This window comes from Mastigoproctus giganteus, chromosome 13, assembly GCF_048544385.1.
Source record: "Mastigoproctus giganteus isolate SK-2022 chromosome 13, ASM4854438v1, whole genome shotgun sequence".
NCBI lineage: Eukaryota > Metazoa > Arthropoda > Arachnida > Uropygi > Thelyphonidae > Mastigoproctus > Mastigoproctus giganteus.
This window is the reverse complement of record NC_143587.1, coordinates 134222743-134245600: the sequence shown is the minus strand read 5'-3', so window position 1 is coordinate 134245600 and position 22858 is coordinate 134222743. Positions and strand designations below refer to the sequence as shown.

Sequence of the window (22858 nt, the reverse complement as noted above, 5' to 3'; positions counted from 1 at the left end):
TGGGATTTCCTTGGAAAATTGTACATTCATTTTTGCAATATTTGAGGATTTGTTTACGTTTAGTACCTCTTGTTCAGAGCTACAACAATAAGAAGTAACGATTGGAAACTAATGTTAATTTTAGGCGTCTTGGATGCGGTTTTCCTAAAATTATCTTCTGACTCGTCACCTCCTTAATGAGTCTTGTTAAATTTAGCAATAGCATAAGTTCTCGTAGCGTTTGTCAAACGGGAGTTCTACTCCCCCAATTCCGTGTAGTATACTGTGCCGCAGTACAAACTCTGCGAAAGCCAGACATTGTGACGTTTGTTGTTGGTCTGTACCTCAGGAATTTAGCAACGTGGGACCCCACGTTACCCGTTCGTCACCGCCACGAGGAATATCTTCCACCTCGATTAAAGAGGCCTTTTTAAAGACCTCCTTTAATTGAGGCTGTAGTCCGCCTATATGAGGGGGTTTTTCTGGGTTTTTAAACTCCCACCACATGTAAATCAGACCGTGAACACAGAAAAAGACTATTCCACTATAGTCTAAGAAGATGATGCACATTAAAACCAATGAAATTCCTTCCACGTGTCTGTATAAGATCACCTCTTAAAGTCTTTCGAAAAATGGAAGTCCCTCTAACAATCGAGACAGTTTTTTTCAAAACATAATGGCCTCCGTATCTGGAAACTTTTGTTGCGTCTTCCGTTGACAATCAAGTTATACATGAACTAAATCTGAGATCAGTAGACCAATTTATCTGAGAGTAATAACAACCAAAAATAGTATTCTGTCTGGTGTCAAGGAATTCGAATGCGTTATATTCGTCTGTACTTCGAACTGATTTCGAAGTTAAAGATCTGTTAGATTTCTGAAGATCCAAATTTTCCTCACCGTCCCATTTAAATTTGAAAACGGTCACTTTACATCTATAATTTTATTTTTAATAAGTTAAAACTAAATAACAGTGGGAACCTACATACAGTTTTTGGTACTTGCAGATTACCGGTATTTTTAAAACAGTTGTCTCTAAAAGATTGCCATTTGAAGAACTGACATAACTTTTTTGCATTCGCTGGTCAAACTAGTATTTCTCACGAATTTCGTTCCGTACTGCGCAACATTTTGATGGTGGAGATTACGGCAAGAGAATTTCAGCAGGAAAGAAAGGGAACGAGGTTATAAAAATACAAATCCCATTCCTAAAGAGAGACCGTAAGTAACCAATAACAATCCAACAAGCGAGTGTAAAAACTAAACATGGAAACTGCCCAGAATCAATTCTAGCAATCAATACAAATGCGGTAACTTGGATGTACCGAAGCTCAAGTTTACGTTTTACTATTAGTGATTTGGTGGAATAGGAAGGTCTGGGCGGTGAGATGGGGGTTAGCGCAGGTATCCTAAGCAATTTTTTAGGAAAAAAATCAAAGGAAACGGTAAAAAGCAATGTAGGAAAGAAATTGAATTGAACAACAAAAAAACTTTCTCCCAGATGCAAAAGAATAATCGATTGACATAGTTACGTAGCCGTATGATACTCGAACACAAATAGGATTGTTTGATTCGTGGAGATCTATCTAGATAATAGAATTAAATCTTTAGGACCTGAACGTAATAAGCAATTAATTTCATCTGGCAGCGTATTGGAACGGAATACGTTGTCCGATTTCACAAAAGTCTGTCTCGGGTATAGAGGCAATGAATGAAATTTTGACCGCTGTACGCTTTGAGCTTCTTGTTGATATCAAGTAAAATAGAATCGTGTTTATTTTTAAAATTAGTGAATCATGCAATCAATTAAATTGGCTGTAAGCACCTTAATTATTCTGACCATAGACTCTAAAGGTCCTAATAATATTATTACGCAATGTATTTTGCTTTATTAAATAAACATTGTTTTCGTATTCTTTTTGGAAAGAACTAAGACGGGCGTTTAGTTTTTTAAGTGAAATCTAAGAAATTATACACCACCCCTGATGGGTGGAGCCTCCCTCCGACTCGTAATAAACCATCCACCCTGTCTGTATCTGTTACAACTGGTTGCCAAGTAAAAAATATTTTATTTATGGATCGTGCCGATCTTGAAATAACTGCGCCAATAATACAACTTAATTTCGAGGGAGGGGAGGAAAAACTCCTTAAATACTGTGGTTGTCATGTATCAGTGTGCAAGAGATGAACTATAAAATTGCAGTATGCAGTCCTCGAACAACGTAGCCGCTAAGAAAACATTATTTATTCATCAGATATGACTCCTTCTAGCGGTGACTTTATGAATATTGAAACACAAACTGTTCTTAAATTATTTGCGGTGCGAAGTTACTTCATTCGCTTTTTTGTATTTTATTTTTTTAAAAGTTGTTTTAAGCTGGAGGGGAGTTTCGAGATAGGAACAATTTGTCTCTGCGATCGCTGCAACATGTAATGATTATAATTTTTGCAAAAATCACATAGTATGAAGTATTGGGCACATCCTGATACTGAAAGTTAGATAAGTGGTCGTAAAATCTCAAGATGTGTAGTTTGAGGGACCTCTAGGGCTCTTCGACGATCCATCATCCCTTATAAAAGGGTAAATTTAAGAGATTAAGACAACTTGAACATCGAAATGGTCAGCAACAGACATACAATAATACGCATCGCCTTATAACATTCATTTAAATATGTTGTCTGAAAGAAACATTCTCGTATTTCAAATAGATATTAAATTTGCAGGAGTTCCGAGAATTTCTGGAGATACGAGCTCTATTGGAAAGCTCGTATCAGAGCTTTCCAACACGCGGATATTTTCTTAATATTTAAATTAACAACACGCAGGAAATCGTATACAAATTCCGACTCTAGTTATGTTCCCAAAATAGGATTTGATTAAACTGCAAGCTTGTGGTAAAATTACGCGTTTCCAGTTCACTGTCTTACCAGTCGTGATCTGGAAGATCAAATTAAGTAGCAAAAACTGCATTAAGACCAAAGCAATAAAAAATGATGAATGGGAATAAATGAAAAATGCTAATTTATTAAATTAACATTTGAAGCAAACTACATAATTATATGAAATAAATTCAACTTTTTGATTTATTTCTTTTTTTTTTATCGATTCGCGTCTTGTTCTTCGAGGCAAAGACGGTTCCACTGGAAATGGCGATTTATAATCATATCGTAAGTAAGATTAATTTCGCAATTTAATAACCTGTTTTCGTAGAAAAGTATTAAAAAAAAATTTTTTTTTGAACTTATTGCTCTGAGTGTTCCATTGGAAGAGATAGCACTCATTCTACTCTTTCATTTGACACGGATTGAGTCGCTGTTTAGATATCGACCACCACTTAGTCTCAACAGGTGAACGTTTCGTTTAGTATGTTCTATGAAGGTTGCAGATCTCGCGTGATTATAGTCGTCGTAAAGAAATGCTTGAACTGCCTTTTGAACTACTTAAATTCTTTCTATTGCACCTTTTTTTTCCAGTTTCTGTCCTTCTGGAGAAGGTTTTCAGCTTTATGTTGAATCGCACCAGTTCTTCTTATGACTTTCTGAAGAAAGTTTATAAAAGAAGGCGCATCTGGAATATTTATTGAGCATAGCACCGCTGCCACCCCATGGTGGGGATTTAATTCAGGTGAAGTTATTGGAAAATTTTGCCTTCAATATTTTATTTTTTGTTCTGAGGCCTTGTAGGGCCTGACTAAATCCTTTTATTTTTATTTTGTTATACTGTATTTCCGTATTCATATTCCGCGTCCCCCATGCCTGAGGAACACCATGATATCTGTCTGCATTTGATGATTTAACCAATACTTCAAATTTATTTACTGTGCTCCTATAACTAGTATATAATTAAAAATATGTGTGCATGTCTTTGCTCTTAGTAACCATAACAGGGATCACATTTCCGTATCTCATGAGAACCCCCAAGAGCATGGCAAGAATCAAGTTTCTCTGCTTGGGGCGGTTAAACTGGTAGTCTGTGTATCCCCTCCCCGTGGCCAGCAGTTTTCCGACCTATTCTGACTTGATAGCATCAGCAAATGTTCTTGCGCCTTTTCTATTTAAGTGTATCCCATTCCTGTAAAAAGTCTCCTGTTAACAAGCACAGAGATGCTGTGAAAATCTTACGCCTTAAGTCTTGCGCAATGTGTGTCCAAACTGATGTATTTCTTCCTGTCACGTCCCTCGAAAATTCCAGACACTTTCAAATTTAATTCTAACTTTCGGATCTTTTCAACATTTCCATTTACCTGTTCAATGAATTTTCAGATCTCCTGTACTTAATATCATTACCACCCAGGCGTATAACAATAACACCTTTTGTGTATCCTTAAAAGATAACTTTTCTAGAATCAATGACTAGAGTACGGTATGTCTGACCTGGCAGGTCTGGTCCGAATTACACCTATCCTTGTCACAATATACTTCGTTTCTCTGAAAATAGCTACTCTCTGTGGAAGCAGCGCTATTTTGTCAATTTGTTGTGTGATGTACAAGTGTAGAGTTGAGCTGAGAGCTTGATGAATCCTTTGTTCTTCACGTCCTCATAAGTCTATCAGAATCTTGAATTTGCACTTTATTTACTCATACTCTTTAAAACGAACAAGCGCATAGGCATTCCTCTTTCGCTATATTATGTCCCTCAACAGGAGGTGACTTCGTAGGCATGCAGCAAAGAGAATACACGGTTCCCAGAACTGGCTTAGGCAGTTCTTCCCGCAGCATTGCCACTACTTTGAATGATTCCAGCTTTAATTTAAAAAATACCACATTAAAGTAGCAAATACATAAATACAGTTATGACGCTACAATAGAATATACTATTTTATAAAATTTATGTTAAGTATTATACTATAAAATCTATAGTATTTAGGCTTAATAAAACACTTCTAATGTTCTACACTTCTACAGAATGAAATAAAAAAATATTTATGTATCGTCTATAACGTTCTTATATTGATACACTGAACGACGGGTGGCCAAATTCTACTTCCACTCATTTTTCATCAGTTTATCAAAGCCAAGTAAGAAACCCCAGGGGCTCCCGTCTGGTGAGTATGGGCTTGGCATACCCAGGGTCCTGAGCTGGATATCATCGTTCTTCTCTTTCTTGGTGATTCCTTTCTATTTCTCTCTCTCTCTCTCTCTCTCTCTCTGTCAGGGTAACTCAATTTTTTTTTTTTTTGACTGGTGCAGCATAAGCCTCGGGCTTCCTTGCACCATATGGCTAATAATAATAATAAACGCAAATAATTAGCAATTAGCAGCTTTCGAAAATGGCTACCACCCAGTAGTTGACGCATGCGCTCTATTATGAATTTATGCGAACCTTACCTACAGAAATTCTCCCTTATCGTTAAACTCCAAATCCAGTTATGAGATTTGATTTAAATGTTTCACTTTATTAAGACTTTTTTTTTTTTATGAACGAGAATCATGGTCTATATAGTTGCAGTTTATTAAAATGCATTAAACTATAATGAATATGCATTTCTTGAACAAAAATTTCATTCTCTTTTTCAGAATATCCTCGAGAAATTCAATCCATGTGCCCGACAACTTATATCTGCTGGGAAGGCTTATCTTAAGGCCCTGCATGGTAAGCGCCTGAAGTTTTTTTTTTCTTTCCAAAGTTACAGCCTCCACCCGATATGCTCAATAGTTGCTCATATAATCATGGGTGGAGGCTGTAACTTTTAATTTCTGTGTTTTTCCTCCTTGAAGGTTTAAAATTCTGCAATTTGCGTACTTGTCACAGTTTTTCTGCTGCCTCAATGTTTTTGAAATATCCTGTGCCAAATCGTTTTTTCGTTATGTGAAAACCAATGTGACATTGGAGGGTTCAAAATAAGAAACGGTCACTTAATTTTTTTTTTTTTTAATTTAAACTCTGACATTTTTCATAAAATTATGATGAGTAACATGTGGTTGTGAATAGATGGTGGTTGAATGACTTGATGCGGAGGTAATATATATTAAAAGAAGGAATGAAGAACTTTTAAATCTAACCTACGTGAAATCTAAATTTTCTTCAGTGGGAAATTATATACAGATGGAAATCATGTTCTGTGCTTGTACTTTTTTTTTTTTTTTATATCTCATGACAGTTAGCTATGTCGTTATACGAATACAAACGGGAAAGTGCCATTCTGTTCTTTTCAATAGTGAAATAGCAACGACAGCAATCACTTAAGCGTTAAGGAACATACCACGAAACTGCTTATTTCCATCTGTGAACTTCATCCTCGTACATGTAACTTCCAACTCTAAATAAACAATGTTTAGATCTCACAAGTTAAAACTTTATTATTCCTACTTTTAATATATTAATTTGCGGTAGTTTGTTTCGGCATTAATTCATGGATCGCGTTGGAAATTGCGACTTGAAATTTCCACTCAACTAATCTAACTAAAGCTTCCATTGCGTAATGAATAGCTGAGTCACTTCATTAACAATTTTTTTTCTAAAAATATAAAGTGGACTTACGATTTCGCTTATGCTTTGTGTCCAATTTAAGCAAATTTCAGTACTTGGGAGTTTGAGGGTCCTATTGTGTAGGATTGGTCATGTTGTTCATTAAATGAATTTTACCTTAACCTTGCATAATTCATTTAAATTATGCAAGGTTAAGTTTATAGAGTATCGCCAAAAGACCTTCCAACATCACCTATCCATACCATCTAATAATTTGTCTAGTTCTTCCTTAAATTTATTCCAACTATCCACAACTGGAGATGGAAGTTTGTTCCAACTATCCGCTGGCTAAACGTAAATTTCTGCATGTCTATCCTGCAGCCATTCTTCTTCGATTCAAATTTATGCTCTCTTAGGTGTTGTATGAGTAGGGATGCCATCAATATTAAGCTTACTAATTCAAATCTTTAAACGCCTCAATCATCAGGTAACTTTCGGCGGACTAAAATCGGGAGAGTTAAGCATATAAACAATTCTTTTATATATGCTGCAGATACATTATGTACTCTAAATGTGCGTGGTTATGGGCGTGTACGAACCTTAAGATGACTTCCTGTACGACCTCCTCCGCTCCTTAATGAAGCAAAATTTTTTAAATAAAAGAGCAGAGTTTTTCTAATATGAGATGTCCGCATTTGTAGCCAATTCGTTTTCACTTTTTTAGTGAAGATTAGCTAAAAACGTTTATGTAATCGTTGGAAATAAGCCATTTGACACTGAAATCAGCGAGGTGCGCTGTATTACAAAACTCTCCCTTTTAAATTTTGTATCAACGCCCATAGTTTTTAATAACTCATCGTACACTTTAGGACGTTGTGCCCTCCACCCATTTACGTAAATGAATACTTAGCCTAAGTTCTGAAATCGCCAATAACAAAATCCCCCCCCCCAATATTCTGCAGTAATTGCTGATGCTAATTGCCTGAATATTTAATTTGTATTAATCACTTTGATTTTGAAAACTGCTTGCTTTTGTTTCAATTTAATTGCGTAGCTTCACTAGTGATGAAAATAACACGGAGACGTGTTTTCAATATCTTACGAGCGATTCACCTGTCTTTTAACTCCTTAATTCAACTAATCCTAGGAAAGCGTCAACAACCATCCTTTTAAATTACTGAAATGCAGAAATTTTAATGAACCAGCCGCATTGCCTTGAGTCTAAATCTCGTGAGTGTCAGTCCACTTAGTTCTGCATCCGTTGAATCTTTTAAACTCAGATTTCCTTAGGATGACATTATCTAGTTGAGAACCGAACAGGTGGGAAGCGACAGCCAGCAAATATTGACGTTTTAAGCAGCTTCTCTTCATTCACGATATGCTCTTTCTCGAGATAAGCACCTGGATTCCCATAACGGAGGTGTCTATGGGCGTGTTATCTAGCGGAAATGAGAGCAGGTACGTTTTCTGTTGACACAACACTTTTAATGAAGTTCGACAGTCTCAAGTAATTGGAGAGCGGAAGCAAATGCGTGTCCACGCTTACATCGTAGCGATATTAAAAAAGCGATTAAATATTTAATGAAAAATTTGCTAAGTAATGCATTTATTTCTTAACGCTATCAGAAATTCTTTCGGGGCATTTAATTTCTTTTAATCGGTCAAACATTTGGAATCTTAACATTCGTTGCTCTTTTCATAGAACTTGGTAAATGTTTTTTACCACGAATTATTGAAACTTACCGATGCCAACGTCTGCAAATTGCGGTCTAATTATTAAATTAATCAATCTTAAGTGCTTCCAAATATACGTATGGCCAATTTTTCACTTTCTGAAATAAGTAAAGTAAATCTTACTTATTCGTCGGTATGTCCACTTTAAGTTCTTAATCTGTTTCCTTAAGCACGTTTTTGGAAATGGTTCGTACTATCAATCCACAATAATATTGTCATAATTTTTGAATCCTACATCAGTAAATATCTTAAGTTTTCTATAAATCAAATAGATCGAACTTTATTTGACATGTTGTTTCAGGAATTAAATTAGAATTGATTTTCAGAAGTGTGGGGCGTAGGTGCTGGAAGTCGGTCCTACATTCGTTCACTGATCTTTATTACCGTTTTAATTCTAAATGAATCATTTGGTTTTTTTGTATTTTTCAATCTTACAAGTGCCGTTATACATTCCAGGGAGGTTATATTATTAACATAATATGCAATCCAATTTTCAAGCAAATCGGATTGACAAAATGAGACAGCTAAGGGGCAGATATACAGTATACAAACGTTGGACACCAACGAATATACATTTGTTTGGCATTAATACAGTAGTAAGAATAATAAAATAAGCATTTTCTCAAATGTAAAACTCTTGGGGGCAGTTTGCATATATCGTAACATGAAAAAAGTATCTTTGCATTTGTCTTTAAATGCAGTAGCAGTAATAATCATCATTCTTATTTAGCTTTTACTTGACTATTTCCATATTGTCAGCATTTTTAAGAGTGTGAATTTGTTTTATTTTTTCTGAACTGTTAATAAGCTCAATTTTTATAAATCTAAAAACACCAAACAGTCGCTGTTGTAAGTTTTCAGGCTCATCAGTAACTTTGGCCATAGTGCGCCGTATACATAATTTCAGTAAACTGCGTGTATGTTCTGTGGTCGATTTGCAGTTTTCAGTCTGCGAAGAGTCGTGCTGCACAGTTAAGCTGTTCATCCTTGCCCACTCCACAGAGTAATACCCAAGAGTGCTGAAACGTGATGGAATCCAGGAAATGTGAAAGCTTCCCCCTTTTGTCAAGAGAAATAATCTAACAAGTTATTGTTTCTGAAATTTATGGCACTCTCACGTTATGCATTTTGAATTTCTCCATATAAGAGTGTACTAAATCATTGCTAATAATTTGTTAGAGATGGTGACACTAATTTTAAAGCCTTTCGTTCAGAAATTGCAGCTTCCTGAAAATTTTGCTTATTTTCGAATGAAGCATATTTGAAAGTTTTTCAAAATCTTAGTTCGCTTAGGCCATTAATTCCAATGATACATTCTTTTTTTTTTTTTTTTTTATTAACAGTAAATAATAAAAAACACTCCTGAAATGCAACGCACTGAGTACATTAACTAACTTATTATAATTGCAATTCACTTGTCCAGGAAATCAGCTAATCCATTTGATGGCCATACCTATAGTTCCACATGAAATGAGTTTCTGCTTTACAGTGTTAACGGGGAGTCGATAAAAAAAAAAAATTTAGCTTGGTCAAGGTTGTATATATTTGCGTGTGTAAGTCCCGAACCTTAGTGAGATCGATATCAAAGGATAAGTTTCTTGTGTTGATCTTCCAATTGTTAATCAACGGTGAATATCATGAATTGAGCTATGCTATTAGAACAGCTTCGGACATATTCTAAGGATGATATGAATCTGTTCCTTTCCCCAAATGTCTTTTAACTTGAACGGATTTTCGCGCTTATGTTGCCTAGAACACAACGAAATGTTCAATAATGAATTCGAAACAAATTTCGTAATTTTTCTGCTTCGAAAGTCAGAGGGTACGAAAATTATCCCAAGCTTTCACATTTACCCAAGATTTTCCTAATGCATGTAGCTGGAGACGTAGAAATATATATGCATCTCAAAACACTCCTTTCTCGAAAATTACTGAAGTTTCACAAATCTTGGAGTTTGTCAATAACATGGCCTGTAATTACTATTTATTAATAACGACTGATCCATCTAATAAGGTCTGAATCGAAACTGTTTTGGTTTAGAAGATGTTAAATCTGACGAATAAATCCAACATCCTAAATATTACACTTCTAACGCGCAAACACTGGAACTTTAGAAATCAGATATTGCAAATTTTAATTGGTTTGCTCGTTAAATGAAACCTGCCTATTAAAACTTGTAGAAATTGATAAAAGGCTAACTTATATGAAAAAGTCATAAAAATAACATTTAACGAAGTTCATCCCTGAAGATTTGAAAATAATTGAAACATGCATCAACTGCACTCTTCCTAACGTCCCTCGCCTAAGGTCCTTTTGCTAACGAACTTAAAAGCATAAAACGAAACGATATCTCCGGTCTTAATTTTCCTTTACTTAGGGTGTAACCTCTATTTTGCTGTATACAAATTTTATTATTCAATTTTATGCACACGTGGATTAAAATATGCATGCAGTTCAGCAGCAGTATGTTGTCAGCTGAAACGAATTGAGTGACTTATTAAAACTTGTTCATTACATCAAAACTTGTCCCGGATTATATTTTGCATTTTTCCTCGATAATCAGTCTTTAATTAGCCGAAGGGATAATGACCAATTTGATTTCGCTTTGAAATCAAATTAGACGTAACCTGTAGTCTTATTTCAGGACTCATTTAAATGAGTCCTCCATGACACTTAGTGCCTTCGCAATTTCTCATTCGGTTAGGTTCGAATCCGGCCAGAGGGTGAAAGAATTCTTAATAGATTCTTTCTTCAGTTAGCCGATCGCGGGTAAGGACAGTAGGCTTCCTCCCTAGTGAGTTATTCGTGATTTTCAGCTCGGACAATATACGTTTCGACCTGAGAAGACACTTCGGGAAGCAGACCCTGCAAAAAGCAGCGTCTCCATCCCGATATGCAAAATCCAGGATTTGAAAAGAACATTTCAACTTCTGAAAGAACAAATGAATGAAGGAAAAGCCCTTTTCGACAGAAACCACCTTCCATTACTATTTTATATCATTAAAAGTAGCGATTGTGTTTCCTCTGAGAGCACTGAATAAAAACTAAGTGTTTTTGTTTATTTTCAGGAGCAGTAGCTGCGTCGAAGACTTACATAGAGGCAATAAGTAAGTTAGCTCGTCATGCCCACTTGGGAACCTGGGGAGGCTGCACAGATATCGGTGAGTCTCTATAACATCTCAGTTTATGGTTTAGACTTAAGAAGCCAGTTATTGTTGTTGCATATTTAAGAAATGCATCTCGTAAAACTACGCTTGCAGTTTTTCGATTGCGGTTAGAAATTGTACACCAGTTTGAATCTATCTACTATGTCTAAAGGAGTAGTTGGTCCGCTAGTTACATAATTAAAGAATTCTATAAATTCCTAAAATTTTTATAAATCTAGTCTTAAGATTTTTGTTTTCAAATTCTCTTGAAGTAGCAGATTACTGCGAGACGAATTAAACTTAATCTTAGAAGCATCTAGAAAAAGACGTTCTAAGTGTTGCTGCTACTGCAGCCAATTTCTTTAATACCAATACTCGTATTGTACGCAAGAAACAAAGGTTGTTTCATTGAAGTCTTATTTAAATCGTGATGAAACCAGAATATCACATACTGCTCGCAGTCAGATTTCATTCATCTGTGGAGAGTTTCCCGTTCATACCTAAAACAATATGAAGAGAAGGTAAAAGCATATGAGATTACTGTCAGAGAACATTATCTAACTCCAATGTTGAAGTTTGTTGGCAAAAGCGTACAGGTGAACGTTAAGTTGTATCCTTGCTGTTTGCTAAAAGAATAAAAGCAATTCATGTTTATCTTTATCCACTCTGAAATGGAACGACTCAAGTGATCAGGGAACCGATTAATATCCTAATTATGTTGTTTGGTAGACCTCATTCATATTCAATTTGTTTTGAAAGGTTCATTGTGCATCACAAAGCTTGTTTAAAAATGCATTAATTCACTTTGATTTAGTTGTGCAAGGATGTTAAGAAGTGAATATGAACCTAAAAGATTTTTCTGAAAGGTGTTTGGGGCAAATTGGCCGATTTGGTAGTTAATTCTGAATGTTTCAATTAATATTCTTTTTAAATTTATCACTGAATTAAATTTTTCATATTTCTAAAAATATATATAACGTTTCTTTACAAACTTATTACTATTAAGCTGAAATACATTTTTATTGATCTATTACCATAATATTGACTTTGTTATTTACGTAACTCGTCCAGTTGCGAAACTTTAAAGGCAGTGACTTTATATGATTTCCAAATCGTAAATTAATATTAGTTTATTTTTAGTAATACACTATTCACGTGTTAGGAAGGAGGAGTGGGGCTTTAGTTCATCCACAAACGGTATTTCCTCTCAGATGGAAATGTAAAATTTTTTTCCAGTCTACGAGGAGTGCCTTAATTCTTTCCATCCCACTTGCTTTCGTTTCCATGGCAACAGCTCGGGTCATTCAAAAGGCAGTATCGTTTCGAGCGGTTCCGTTATTTTGGGGAAAGAAAAAATAAACGTAACCAGTGCATGTGAACAAACCGTTAAATAAGAATATTATCTCCCTCGGCAGACGCGGGGATCATTTCGAAGCGTATTTCATTCTCAAAAACATTCACCTCCAAGTATTTGTATCTGAAGTGTAGAATAATGTAAACTCTCCGCTGTTCGACATCAGAATACGAATTTTCTCAAGTAAGAAAGGAAGAAAACTTTTTGGTCTTCGTGCGACACCTCGGTTTTTGTCCGAGTCTCTCATTCCAACGTCTGGCCCCACGTTAAAGGAATGCAGTTTTCTCTTCTGTCTCTTGCAAAGGAGCTCGTGGGATTTATGGCACTATAAATATTTTTATAAGAAAAAGGAATACCTGCTCTATTTTTTTTTTTTTTTTCCCCTCCCATCTGAAGCCGTAACAAGAGCCCAGGATTCAAGAAACCGGCAGCCTACTGGATCTGTGTGGAATTCAAATCTCCTTATGTATATTTAAGACTTGGTTCGAGAAATATGGTTGTTGATAGCTCTGCTTAAGCTTGTTCAGAAATAAATGAGTGAACTACACCCATTAAATATACAGCACGAGACGGATAAATTTACAGAAGTAAGGGGAGTAGCAAAGTTGTGATCCTCGTTTCCCTACCAAACTTTTAAACGATTTAAGTGTCACAAAAATCTTAAATCATATTTGGTCTTTTAAAAGAATTGAACACCCTTCTACTAAAATGGGTGAATAATCATGATTATCATCATAATGAGAGGTTAATAAAAAAAATTCCATAGCCACAATTGTTAAGATCAGAGTTTACTCAGATTCTTGTTCTCTTCTACGGTCAATTCAAGTTTACTTGAAATTATACTTGGATTTGGTTTTATTATAGGGTTATAAATAATACTCATAACTTTACTGGGCTACTTTTCACTTTGTTAAAAAATTTCTTCTGTTTTAGTTGAAGTATCACCACAACTAATACTTCGATTTCCTTTTGTAATTGGATTTCAAGGAAATTCCTTCCAAAAAACCACACGGAGATCATTTTTCTGTCCTAAACTGAAAAGGCTAATGGTAATTTGCCCACATTCGCATCAGCCTTGCGCAGTTGCTACGTTTTTCTTCTAATCTACTTCGAAATGTAATCTCCTTTAACTTCGAAATTATGGTGCAAATTGTTTGGAAGGCGGCCATTATTTTGCCGTAGGTCTTAAGATGTGAGAAACTCTCTTGAATAAACGTTTTATTTTTCTGGAATCCATCGCTTTAATCTTCAGTCTCAGTAGAATGTTAGATTTTATGTTAGGGGATCACTAATGATTAGGCTCTTATAAATCAAAATTTTATATGACCAGCTTGGATTTACAAATGTTATATCTAATCAAGGCAACGATTATTGAACTTTGTGCGATTATTGAACTTTAGCGTGGGTTCTGACATCCTTCCTTTTGCAACTTGCAAAAGGATGTTAAAAGCGATGTATTGTAAGGTATTTTTTTGCTTTAAAATGGCGCAGTCTTTACTGAAAAGGCAATATCCGTGGCCTCGAGCAATATTCTGTCACCAGAGACGAAAAGGGAGAACTTTTGAACCAAGAAACTTAATCTCCGGCTCGCAATGTCGTTTTACAAGAAACTCTTTGTATTTTGAAGACTGTTTTATAGCTTTGGCTAGCGGCTATCCAATTCTCGATAAAGATTACGGTGTCAAATCGATTTTAAATTATTGCATTTAATAAAATTTTGGTTTCACCTGCTAGCTTTTGCTAACTTTAATACAAACCACGGCACATTTCAAATGGCAAACCCAATAAGCTAGATACTTTCTTTTGCGAAGAATTTCTTGAATCTTAGACTAGATTGATAACGTTTTGCAATAGAGATGCGTTGAAATAAGTCCTTTTACACTGCTTTGGTTTATCAGAATAAGACATAGCTTACTTCTGCTTTGATAGTGGTGATGAAAATTGGAAGAAAAGAAAAAACAGTTAAACGCATTCCAATTTTTATTGTGCAATGTTAGTTTGTCTATTGCGATATTGATAACAAATTCCCTTTTGGATAGGAAGAATTAGCAAGTTCTAATTAGGTTCAGAAAAGGTGTAAAATTGATTATCCTCTGAAACTAATCAGGTTTAGTTTTCTTTTTACCTGTGCAAGAATAATCGCTTTTGTGCTTACATTTGTTTCTCCTAGAGCAATCAAGAAGATTGTACTTCACTGATGTTATACCCGTAAATATGCGTTCCCACTTACTCGTATAACCAAGATTGACTTCTTTGGAGAAAATCTGATTTTTCGAACGCTGTAGAGTTAGTCTTATAGCGTTTAAAACAAATTTAAACAGATGTTATTATGCACACTCGAAGGGGCGTTGTGGAATCGAAGAACTTTGTTCCAGAAGATTTTGCGACTTGCGTACTGCTGGGCGGGGAAACTGCTTTAAATAGCTTATTTAATGTTTCACTTAAAATGAGTTATTGCTGAGTACATAATGGTATTTTTTTCTTTTGGAAGTGACAGTTAAGTTGAATTGAATGCCATTATTCTGTTGACTGGAACTTCACCTCGGATCAGTTCGTTTGGCAAATCTTGGACCATTCTTGTTTTTCTCTCTCGGGACCATTGAGGGTAATTCAGTCTTCATTCTCAAGTTTTAAAACACGACGGCTTTATCTTTTCCCTTGTTGATTCGTATTTTTCTTTTTCAGAGTAATACAGTGGTCCACATTCATTAACATGAGCGCTTGCTCCTGGTAAGAAGCAAGTCACCCTTCAGGAATAAAATGATTTCAGTTTCTCATTATCCGAGAAGTGAAACGGTTTGTGATGCAGCATTATATGTTCAACGCAGTTCCGATGCAATTTATTCATTTACCCTGAAGTACACAACTTCACCATGGTACGGCAGTATACGCTAGTGGAACAGATAAAAAAATAAATACTAACATGTGAATAAAAAGTACACAGCAGAGTGGAATATATACAATAAATTAAGTACAATAAATATAAAATGACGATTGTTGCAGCTGTCAAGGGATTCTCTATCAGCTGGTAAGTTTGAAGAAATGGCAGCTTTTTAGTCACATTGGCTCACCGTTGCTCGATATCTATGCCCATTCGGGGTTCACAAGGTTTAGCATATTGGACAGGACATCCGATTTAGGCTTCTGAGTTGGTCATAGTTGGAGCGCAGCGGCATCGCCCTCGGTACAGTGTGCTATTTTTTGACTGCGAGGAAGAGATTTCAGAGAAGTTTGGTGCTATTTGTATTCTATTCTGAATGTAAGTTTTGCTAAGATAGTGATGATATCGGGCCTCCCTACTATTAATTCCCAAGGGGGTTCCAGTTAGAGGTGGTATATAGGATGCTTTTTGAGATTGTAAAAGGTTGTCCAAGAGTCCTGTTTAGCCCCTTCAGGATCCAGTTTTCTATACTAAAGAAGCTTCTGAGTCGAATAGACAATGCAGAGGACCAAATGACAGATACTTAGTTCGTCACCGGGGAAATATCTCAGGACATTTAGTTACGAAGATAGGATGGTAAATGCCGGTGAGTTCTTGCTTTGCTCTTGAGAGGGCTGCAAGGATCTTTTTCTTGGTGTTTGCAAACTTCCACGAGAAGTTTGCAAAGTTTTACACCTAAATCTATGTTGGTGCATGATTGTTGACAGCAAGGCCATCTAGAAGACGGTAATGTTTTTGTTTGATTTTGGCGGGAATTGCTGGAAATTAACTCTAAGCCAAAGGTTTCGAAATCTGGCGTGTTTCTGCCTGCGAGATATGTACAGCGTTTTGGTACTCCTATCAAGAGACGAACATCTTGAGGCGCGCCTCCGTAGCCAGGTGGGAAGGAGCAGCAGTACGTAGCACACGCTTCTTGATTAGACCGAGGTTCGAAATCGTCACCACCGAATACGGAGGATGCGGAAAGGTCAGGGATGACCACCGCATATCCCCGGAGCAATATGGCCTTAGTTGCTAATGCTCCTAAAAAAAAAAACCAAATAACAAAATAACGAACATCTTGAGGTCGTCTGCATACGAAATTAAGTTCCTGTACAGCGACATGAAGGGGTCGAGGACTGTCGCAAAAAGGGACAATGCCCTCCTTTGGGAATACGCCCATGTTTATGGTGTTATTGAAGCATATTGCTATACATGCATCACAAGGATTTATCTTCCAGTTAGTAGCCTGTCTAAAAGTCTCTAGTATGGGGCTTGTAATGCTGAAATCATCGTTCTCGAGAATTATAAGGAATTAATGGAGAGTTTGTCATATGCTGCTTTGATATCAAGGAAAAGTATCCGTTTTGTCCTCCATTATTTAAGGAATGTTGACCATATAGAAAGTCTTGAGGAGGTTTCAGGTTTTTAATATATTCTTTATAGCGGGGTATAGATGGCTGGGTCTGTGTCTGAATATGGCTCTCTCAAATATTTTTAGCGTATTTCAGTTAAAGTTCTATTGAAGAAAATGAAATCGGCATATCAGTTTTATAACGTAATTCGCAACAAAACTCGTGAAATGACGACTCGTAAATTGTCTTTCGCTTAATTCTAAACGAAAGACCACAATTAAATACTAACAGCATTTATTACTGATCCCCTTCAGGAAGGGGATTTCTCTACCATCAGGCAGAAACAAGAATTCATAACCATTTATATATAACTACTTTGATTATTCATTTTCGTTTTGTGTGTGTATGAAAAATGAACAATCATAGTTGTTCACAGATCTGGAACGAAATTGTTACTCCGACTTCCATTCTCCTGAAAACTCATTTATTTTCACTTAGATTAGAACTGCCCTCGCATCTTGCTAACGGAATAATAGACGATAATACTCGCAAAACGTAGCAGTGCCATAATGAATATTAGCGATATTCAGTGTGATATATGCATGTCTCTTATATCCTATCAACTTAATATTTAAAGACTACAAACTGCTTTGATAGTCATTCTCATTATCCCATTAATTTCTCCTTCTGTCGTTATTCTTCGTTGAATCGAGATTAGATGAACATTTAGAGAAAGCTGTCCCAGAAGTCTGAAATCTATTCATAGCCATTTCCCAAAACAACAGATGGGAGAGTCATGTGTAAGAATAAAAACAGTCCACCCCATTTTATGGATCAGCAATCGATTTTCCATCGAGGCTATTTCTGATTCCCTTCATAGAAGCTAATAAGAGCTTTGAGTATGTGTTGCCCTTCGGAAATCTACAGAACACTTCATCTCTCGTGTTTTCTTTGAAGCCACAATGCACGCAACCGTGCTACTATTAATCAAGAATTTTTTTCCCCGCGAAGGAAATAAGATCCCAAAGAAGCTGAAACAGCTGTTTTTACCTCAGAGGATTAGAATCCTCGAGAATTTCATCGTGACTGGACGATGATCGGTACTGAACATGGATACAACGTTGTAACGAAGTTCATTTCGGCAGTAGTACAGTTGTCAGACATCTGATGAATGGTTCTTAGCAAATGTTCCTGCCTTATCGGGTCATCTAATGAAACTGATCGTTGTGTCATTACTCTCGCCCTGAAAGGTGGAGGTGATGCTACCGGAAAGAAAGGCACCCTTTATCAGTAACAGAAGTTCATTAGCTAGAAAAAAGAATGAGAAATATCCGTTTCAGGATACCCATAATCGGAGATCGTTTCTACCTATAGTCAGTTTATCTTTAGCAACATTAAGACGAGCAATCAAATTAAAAATATTTGAAAGTCTTATTTACTGAACTGTAAAAGTACTGATAGGATCTCGTTATTCTTTGTTCACGGTGAGCCTTCGATATACTGAAATTGCGATATAGAAAGCATTCCAGTTCCAATTGGGCTAACGTCAAATAAGCTGACTTTGGATCGTAAACATAAATGCGTGACTCGTTCTGAGATTTCGTGTTTGGAATTCCACTCTCGTTCACTCACTTAATTTACTTTATTTTTATTTATTTTTTTACTTTTCATCCATTAAACCTCTCGGATTCTTTTGCGTCTTTTATAGCCAGCAGCATGTAGAGTTATCGATTTCTGATAATATAATTACAGGATGCAAAGATTGCACGCTACAAATAGCAAGCAACATTCATTCAAAATCTCTTAAACATCCCCAAATGCCTAATGGGGGAAAGACTACTCGCCTATATTTGCATTAACGGTAGATTGGATGTCCGGAGCAATAGACAGTAACTCGGATTCTTTTACGGAATGAAAAAAAAAATGGAAAAGTTGTCTCTATTACCTTTAAGCTAATTTCAACAAAGTGAATTCCTTCTACTGCTGGATCTAAGCAGTATTTCGTGATTGATGGTGGTTGGCCCCCCTCCGTCTTTTTGTTTTTTAAATCGTGTGGGTCGAAGAATCCCTTAAGGATAAATAATTACTTTAACCAGTCAAAGAGTAGAAAAAGAAACACGATGTGAGCATGCAACTTTGAAATGATAAACAAGAGCGAGGAGTTGCCGGAGGCATGGAAACGATCCTTCATTGAGAAGGAATGCTGAATAAGAGAGAAAGCATAAATATTACCTGACTTGAATCTGGACACCAAAAGACTCGGAGAGGAGATGAGTATAGGCAAGCAAAGCTCTTAAACATATTTAAAACGTCCCATAATTGAAGCTAACATGTATTTAGCAGTTATTATATGATATGGCAACTTGTGCACTGCCTTGAATGGAAAGTTATTTCCGAAATGTGGACCCATCAATATATGAACGATAAAAAAAAAAGTAACAGAAGTCGCTCTCGCTGATTTCTGAGGACTATGCATTTTAAAGTTTTAATTTTTTTATAAAAAAAAAACTTACTAGAAATTATTTTCCGTACTGTTTCGCTATTAAAGGAAATAAAATACAGGATGCACTTAGTACTCCTGTGAAATTGTGTTACATGTCCGGAATGGCCATACTTTAAACCTGGGTGGCCTTAATGTAAACAAGAATAATTAGAAGAATTATTACGTTTTTGCGACTAACATCCCTTTTTTATAGTATTAAGCAGTGGGAATGATGCAAGAAAACTAGTCTGCGTAGTTTTCCTCATTGAATTTATTCAAGCTATCTACAGCAACAACGTCAGATGGAAGTTTGTGCCAACAATCAACTACCCGTTGGCTGAAATCCATCCGCACATAGATCCTGCAATTTGAATTTATGACCCTTCATGTGTAGAGCCTGAGTAAGACGAAGGATTACTTTAGCATTAACCTTACTCAATAGATTTAAAGCCTTAAACACCTCAATGAGATCTCCTCGCACGTGCCTAGTCTCCAGGCGATGCAGCTTTTAGAACTGAAACCTTTCTTGGTAAGAGCATCCTTTTGTTCAACTCTGTAATCTCGTTGCTCTTCTCTGCACCAACGTCAACAAATCCACAAATGAGGCCTCCAGACCTGTATACCATAATCAAAATGTAGCCTAACCATTGAGTTATGCAACGGGATAATTACTTCATTGTCTCTACTGGCAAAATTTCTTTATATAACTGGCATGAAGCGTAGTCAAGACTACGCTTCATGCCTTCATCAATATAAAAAAGACAACAATGGACGCTATGAAACTTTACTAATACCAGTAGTTCATTGATTACTACTCTCTTCTCTTGCTCAACCATCCCTTATCCATAGAAGTAAATTGCCTCTAATGCTACAGTGCTCCAATTTGTTCAGCGGCCTTTTATATGGAACAGTGTAAAAAAACCTTTTTGGAATCCAAGTATGTGATGTTAAAATTCCTCTTTGCCATCATTCCTTTTGTTACTGCTTCACAGAATCCAATCAGTTTGGTCAGATAAGATTGCGTTTCAAAAAACATCCATACTTTGTGTACGTTATATTGACAATGTTATAAAATACTGCTTTAAGTATTCAAGAATACTGAATACAAAATCGTTGTCAAACCTGTACGTAAATTAATCTGTATTAAAATCACAATTCTTTCATAGATCGGCTATGCTTTCCAAAAAAACATGCCTTCGTCTATATGGTTTTTCCTACCAGTTTACCTCTCACTTAATGTGAAACTGGTTCGACCAGTTTATACCTTATTTTGAACCACGAATTTTCCTTCTCCGGTATTAGTATAAAGAACAGTTACACGAAATTAAAATTGTAAATCTACAAATGCGATTCGATAACTTAATGTCACTGTATATTTGAGTATATGCGCAAGATATGCCCAGTTAAATGTTTCAGCAGCTTAAGGATACTTTCACATGAAGATGCAAACTATTTAAACTTCCCGGGTGTTGCAATTCTTAGCCAGTCTTCAACAACTACTTCCTGTCGAAAAGCATGCCTTCGGGCTGGCTCAGTTTTATAACATTAGACTTGCTTTTAATGCTCAATAAAGTAAACCTAATATTGCATATATTTTTCCATGAAGCAATGTCCTAAAGGCTATCGTACAAAGTGTATTTATATCTCTGCAATAAAGAAGTTTATTTGATGCTTGGAGCCTGAGGGTTCCCGATCGTTGTTAGATGGATGAAAAGGAAGAATTGTTTTTGTGTTGAGTGCGAGAGCTCCAAAATTCATATCGTATTTTAGAATATGAGCCTACCTTAACATAACAAAAAAGTAATAGTTAAACTTTTTAAAATATCTGCCAAAGGATTATAAATTAAAGAAATAAAGCCCACAAAAGTAAAGAAAAGAATTTTCCCGAATGGGGAAAATAGAGCGTCTGATTAATTAAATGGACTAAAATTGAAAATAAGACAAATTACATTCAAATTAAAAATGTCAGTCGAAGTAGCCCACACATTTGTAAATATGCGTGCTTTCCTTTTATTTAGACTAGATATTTTGATAGGCATGAAAACCAAGTTCCATAGTTTCAGTTGGTTCTAACCAAGTGGTTTCGAATAATAATCCTTTTGACGCAAACACGTAGCGCTTTCGAATTGAACTAATCCTCTACTTTCAAGTAGAGGGGAAGGAGTGATTCGAGGATGATTCGCAAGCCATCTGTGATATAAAATTGGCTTAAACTCCCCCCCCCCCCAATTTATGACAAATTTTAACCTTACCTGGATTTCTCAGTTTTTAATAGTCAACAGCCTAATTCTTTCGCATCTAGCAACGAAATATTTGAAATTATTTTAAAATCTCTTCATTTTTGTCACACTATGTTACATTTCGAATAACGCCCTGATATGATCAGCTTAAACCAAATGTTGGATATCCTTAACAACTGTGCCGTTGTGCAACCTGATTTCTGTACCCAAATACGTAATGAAATACCAGCTGTTAACTAATTTCATGAATGAAACTCGCATTTTTAAAAATGTTCTCGCGACCATTCTTTGCCTTGGCAACTTTCCGAAACGGATATTGGAAGCCACACATGCATGCGTCTAAAACAGAAGGAAGTGGCAGATGGCCACAGATCCTCGCCTCTAGTGATGAATGAAGCGTTTGGTAAAAAGCTGTTGGAGACAAAATCCGATTTTGCATCACACTTTATTTCATTTCGAGCCCGCAGTTTCACGCATGATGTGAAGAGGTGAATATTTTTACTGAAAAGGAATCAAAAGCTTCCCGGAGTAGGCTTTCTTTGAAGGCGAGAGATATTTATAGCTAGATTCCGTATACGAGCTTGCCAACTCTACAGAGATGAACGTTTGTCTTCTAGCTGATGGGGGAAAGATGGGGAGGATCGTTTCCTACTCTTGAATAGAAGTTCCCAAAAAGACAGGAAGCTGGTTTCACTCAGAAATATACAAAGACATTTGTATACTTTAGTACAAAAATATTTTTCGTCGATAAACTCAAATTAGAGGAAGGGAAAAACGGTTACTATCGAAGACGCTCTTTATTTAGTATTAGCTATTACAACGAGGCCTGTCACTTAAAAATGACGTTTACATTCGAGCTTACAACATGAAGTACTTCAAAATATGGATACGTAGGTACAGTAATTCTCCGTCTAAAAAATCTACGTTTAGCATCTACTGTAGTAGATACTAAACACAAATTCGACCAAGCAGCTTGGTAAGCAGCTACCTGGATGCGTTTCAGCGGTGTTTATAAAAACCCGTACAAAAATGATTTGGTTTTTCGATTTGTTTTTTTATCAACCAGTTCTTCTGGTTGAGAGAGCCATTTAAATTTGGAAAAATCATTGTTTAAATGAAGTCTGAAACAAGAGATCTGTAAACTCGGGAAGTGTTACACCCAAATCGGATAAGATTTCAAAAATCTCGTTCTTCCGAATTTAGAAAAATTATTAAATTGCATGCGACCCAAAATAAGT

The 22858-nt window shown here is 36.0% G+C and overlaps 1 protein-coding gene across 1 annotated transcript in view; it reads left to right on the top strand.

The window, feature by feature from the left end:
* The window catches only part of LOC150076456 (BAR/IMD domain-containing adapter protein 2-like), an 89602-nt gene that overhangs the window by 17457 nt on the left and 49287 nt on the right, over positions 1–22858 (top strand). The window contains exons 2-3 of the mRNA XM_090387180.1: positions 5497–5572; positions 11192–11284. Of these exons, the coding sequence (XP_090243306.1) occupies positions 5497–5572; positions 11192–11284 (169 nt within the window). The remainder of the gene's footprint in view (positions 1–5496; positions 5573–11191; positions 11285–22858) is intronic.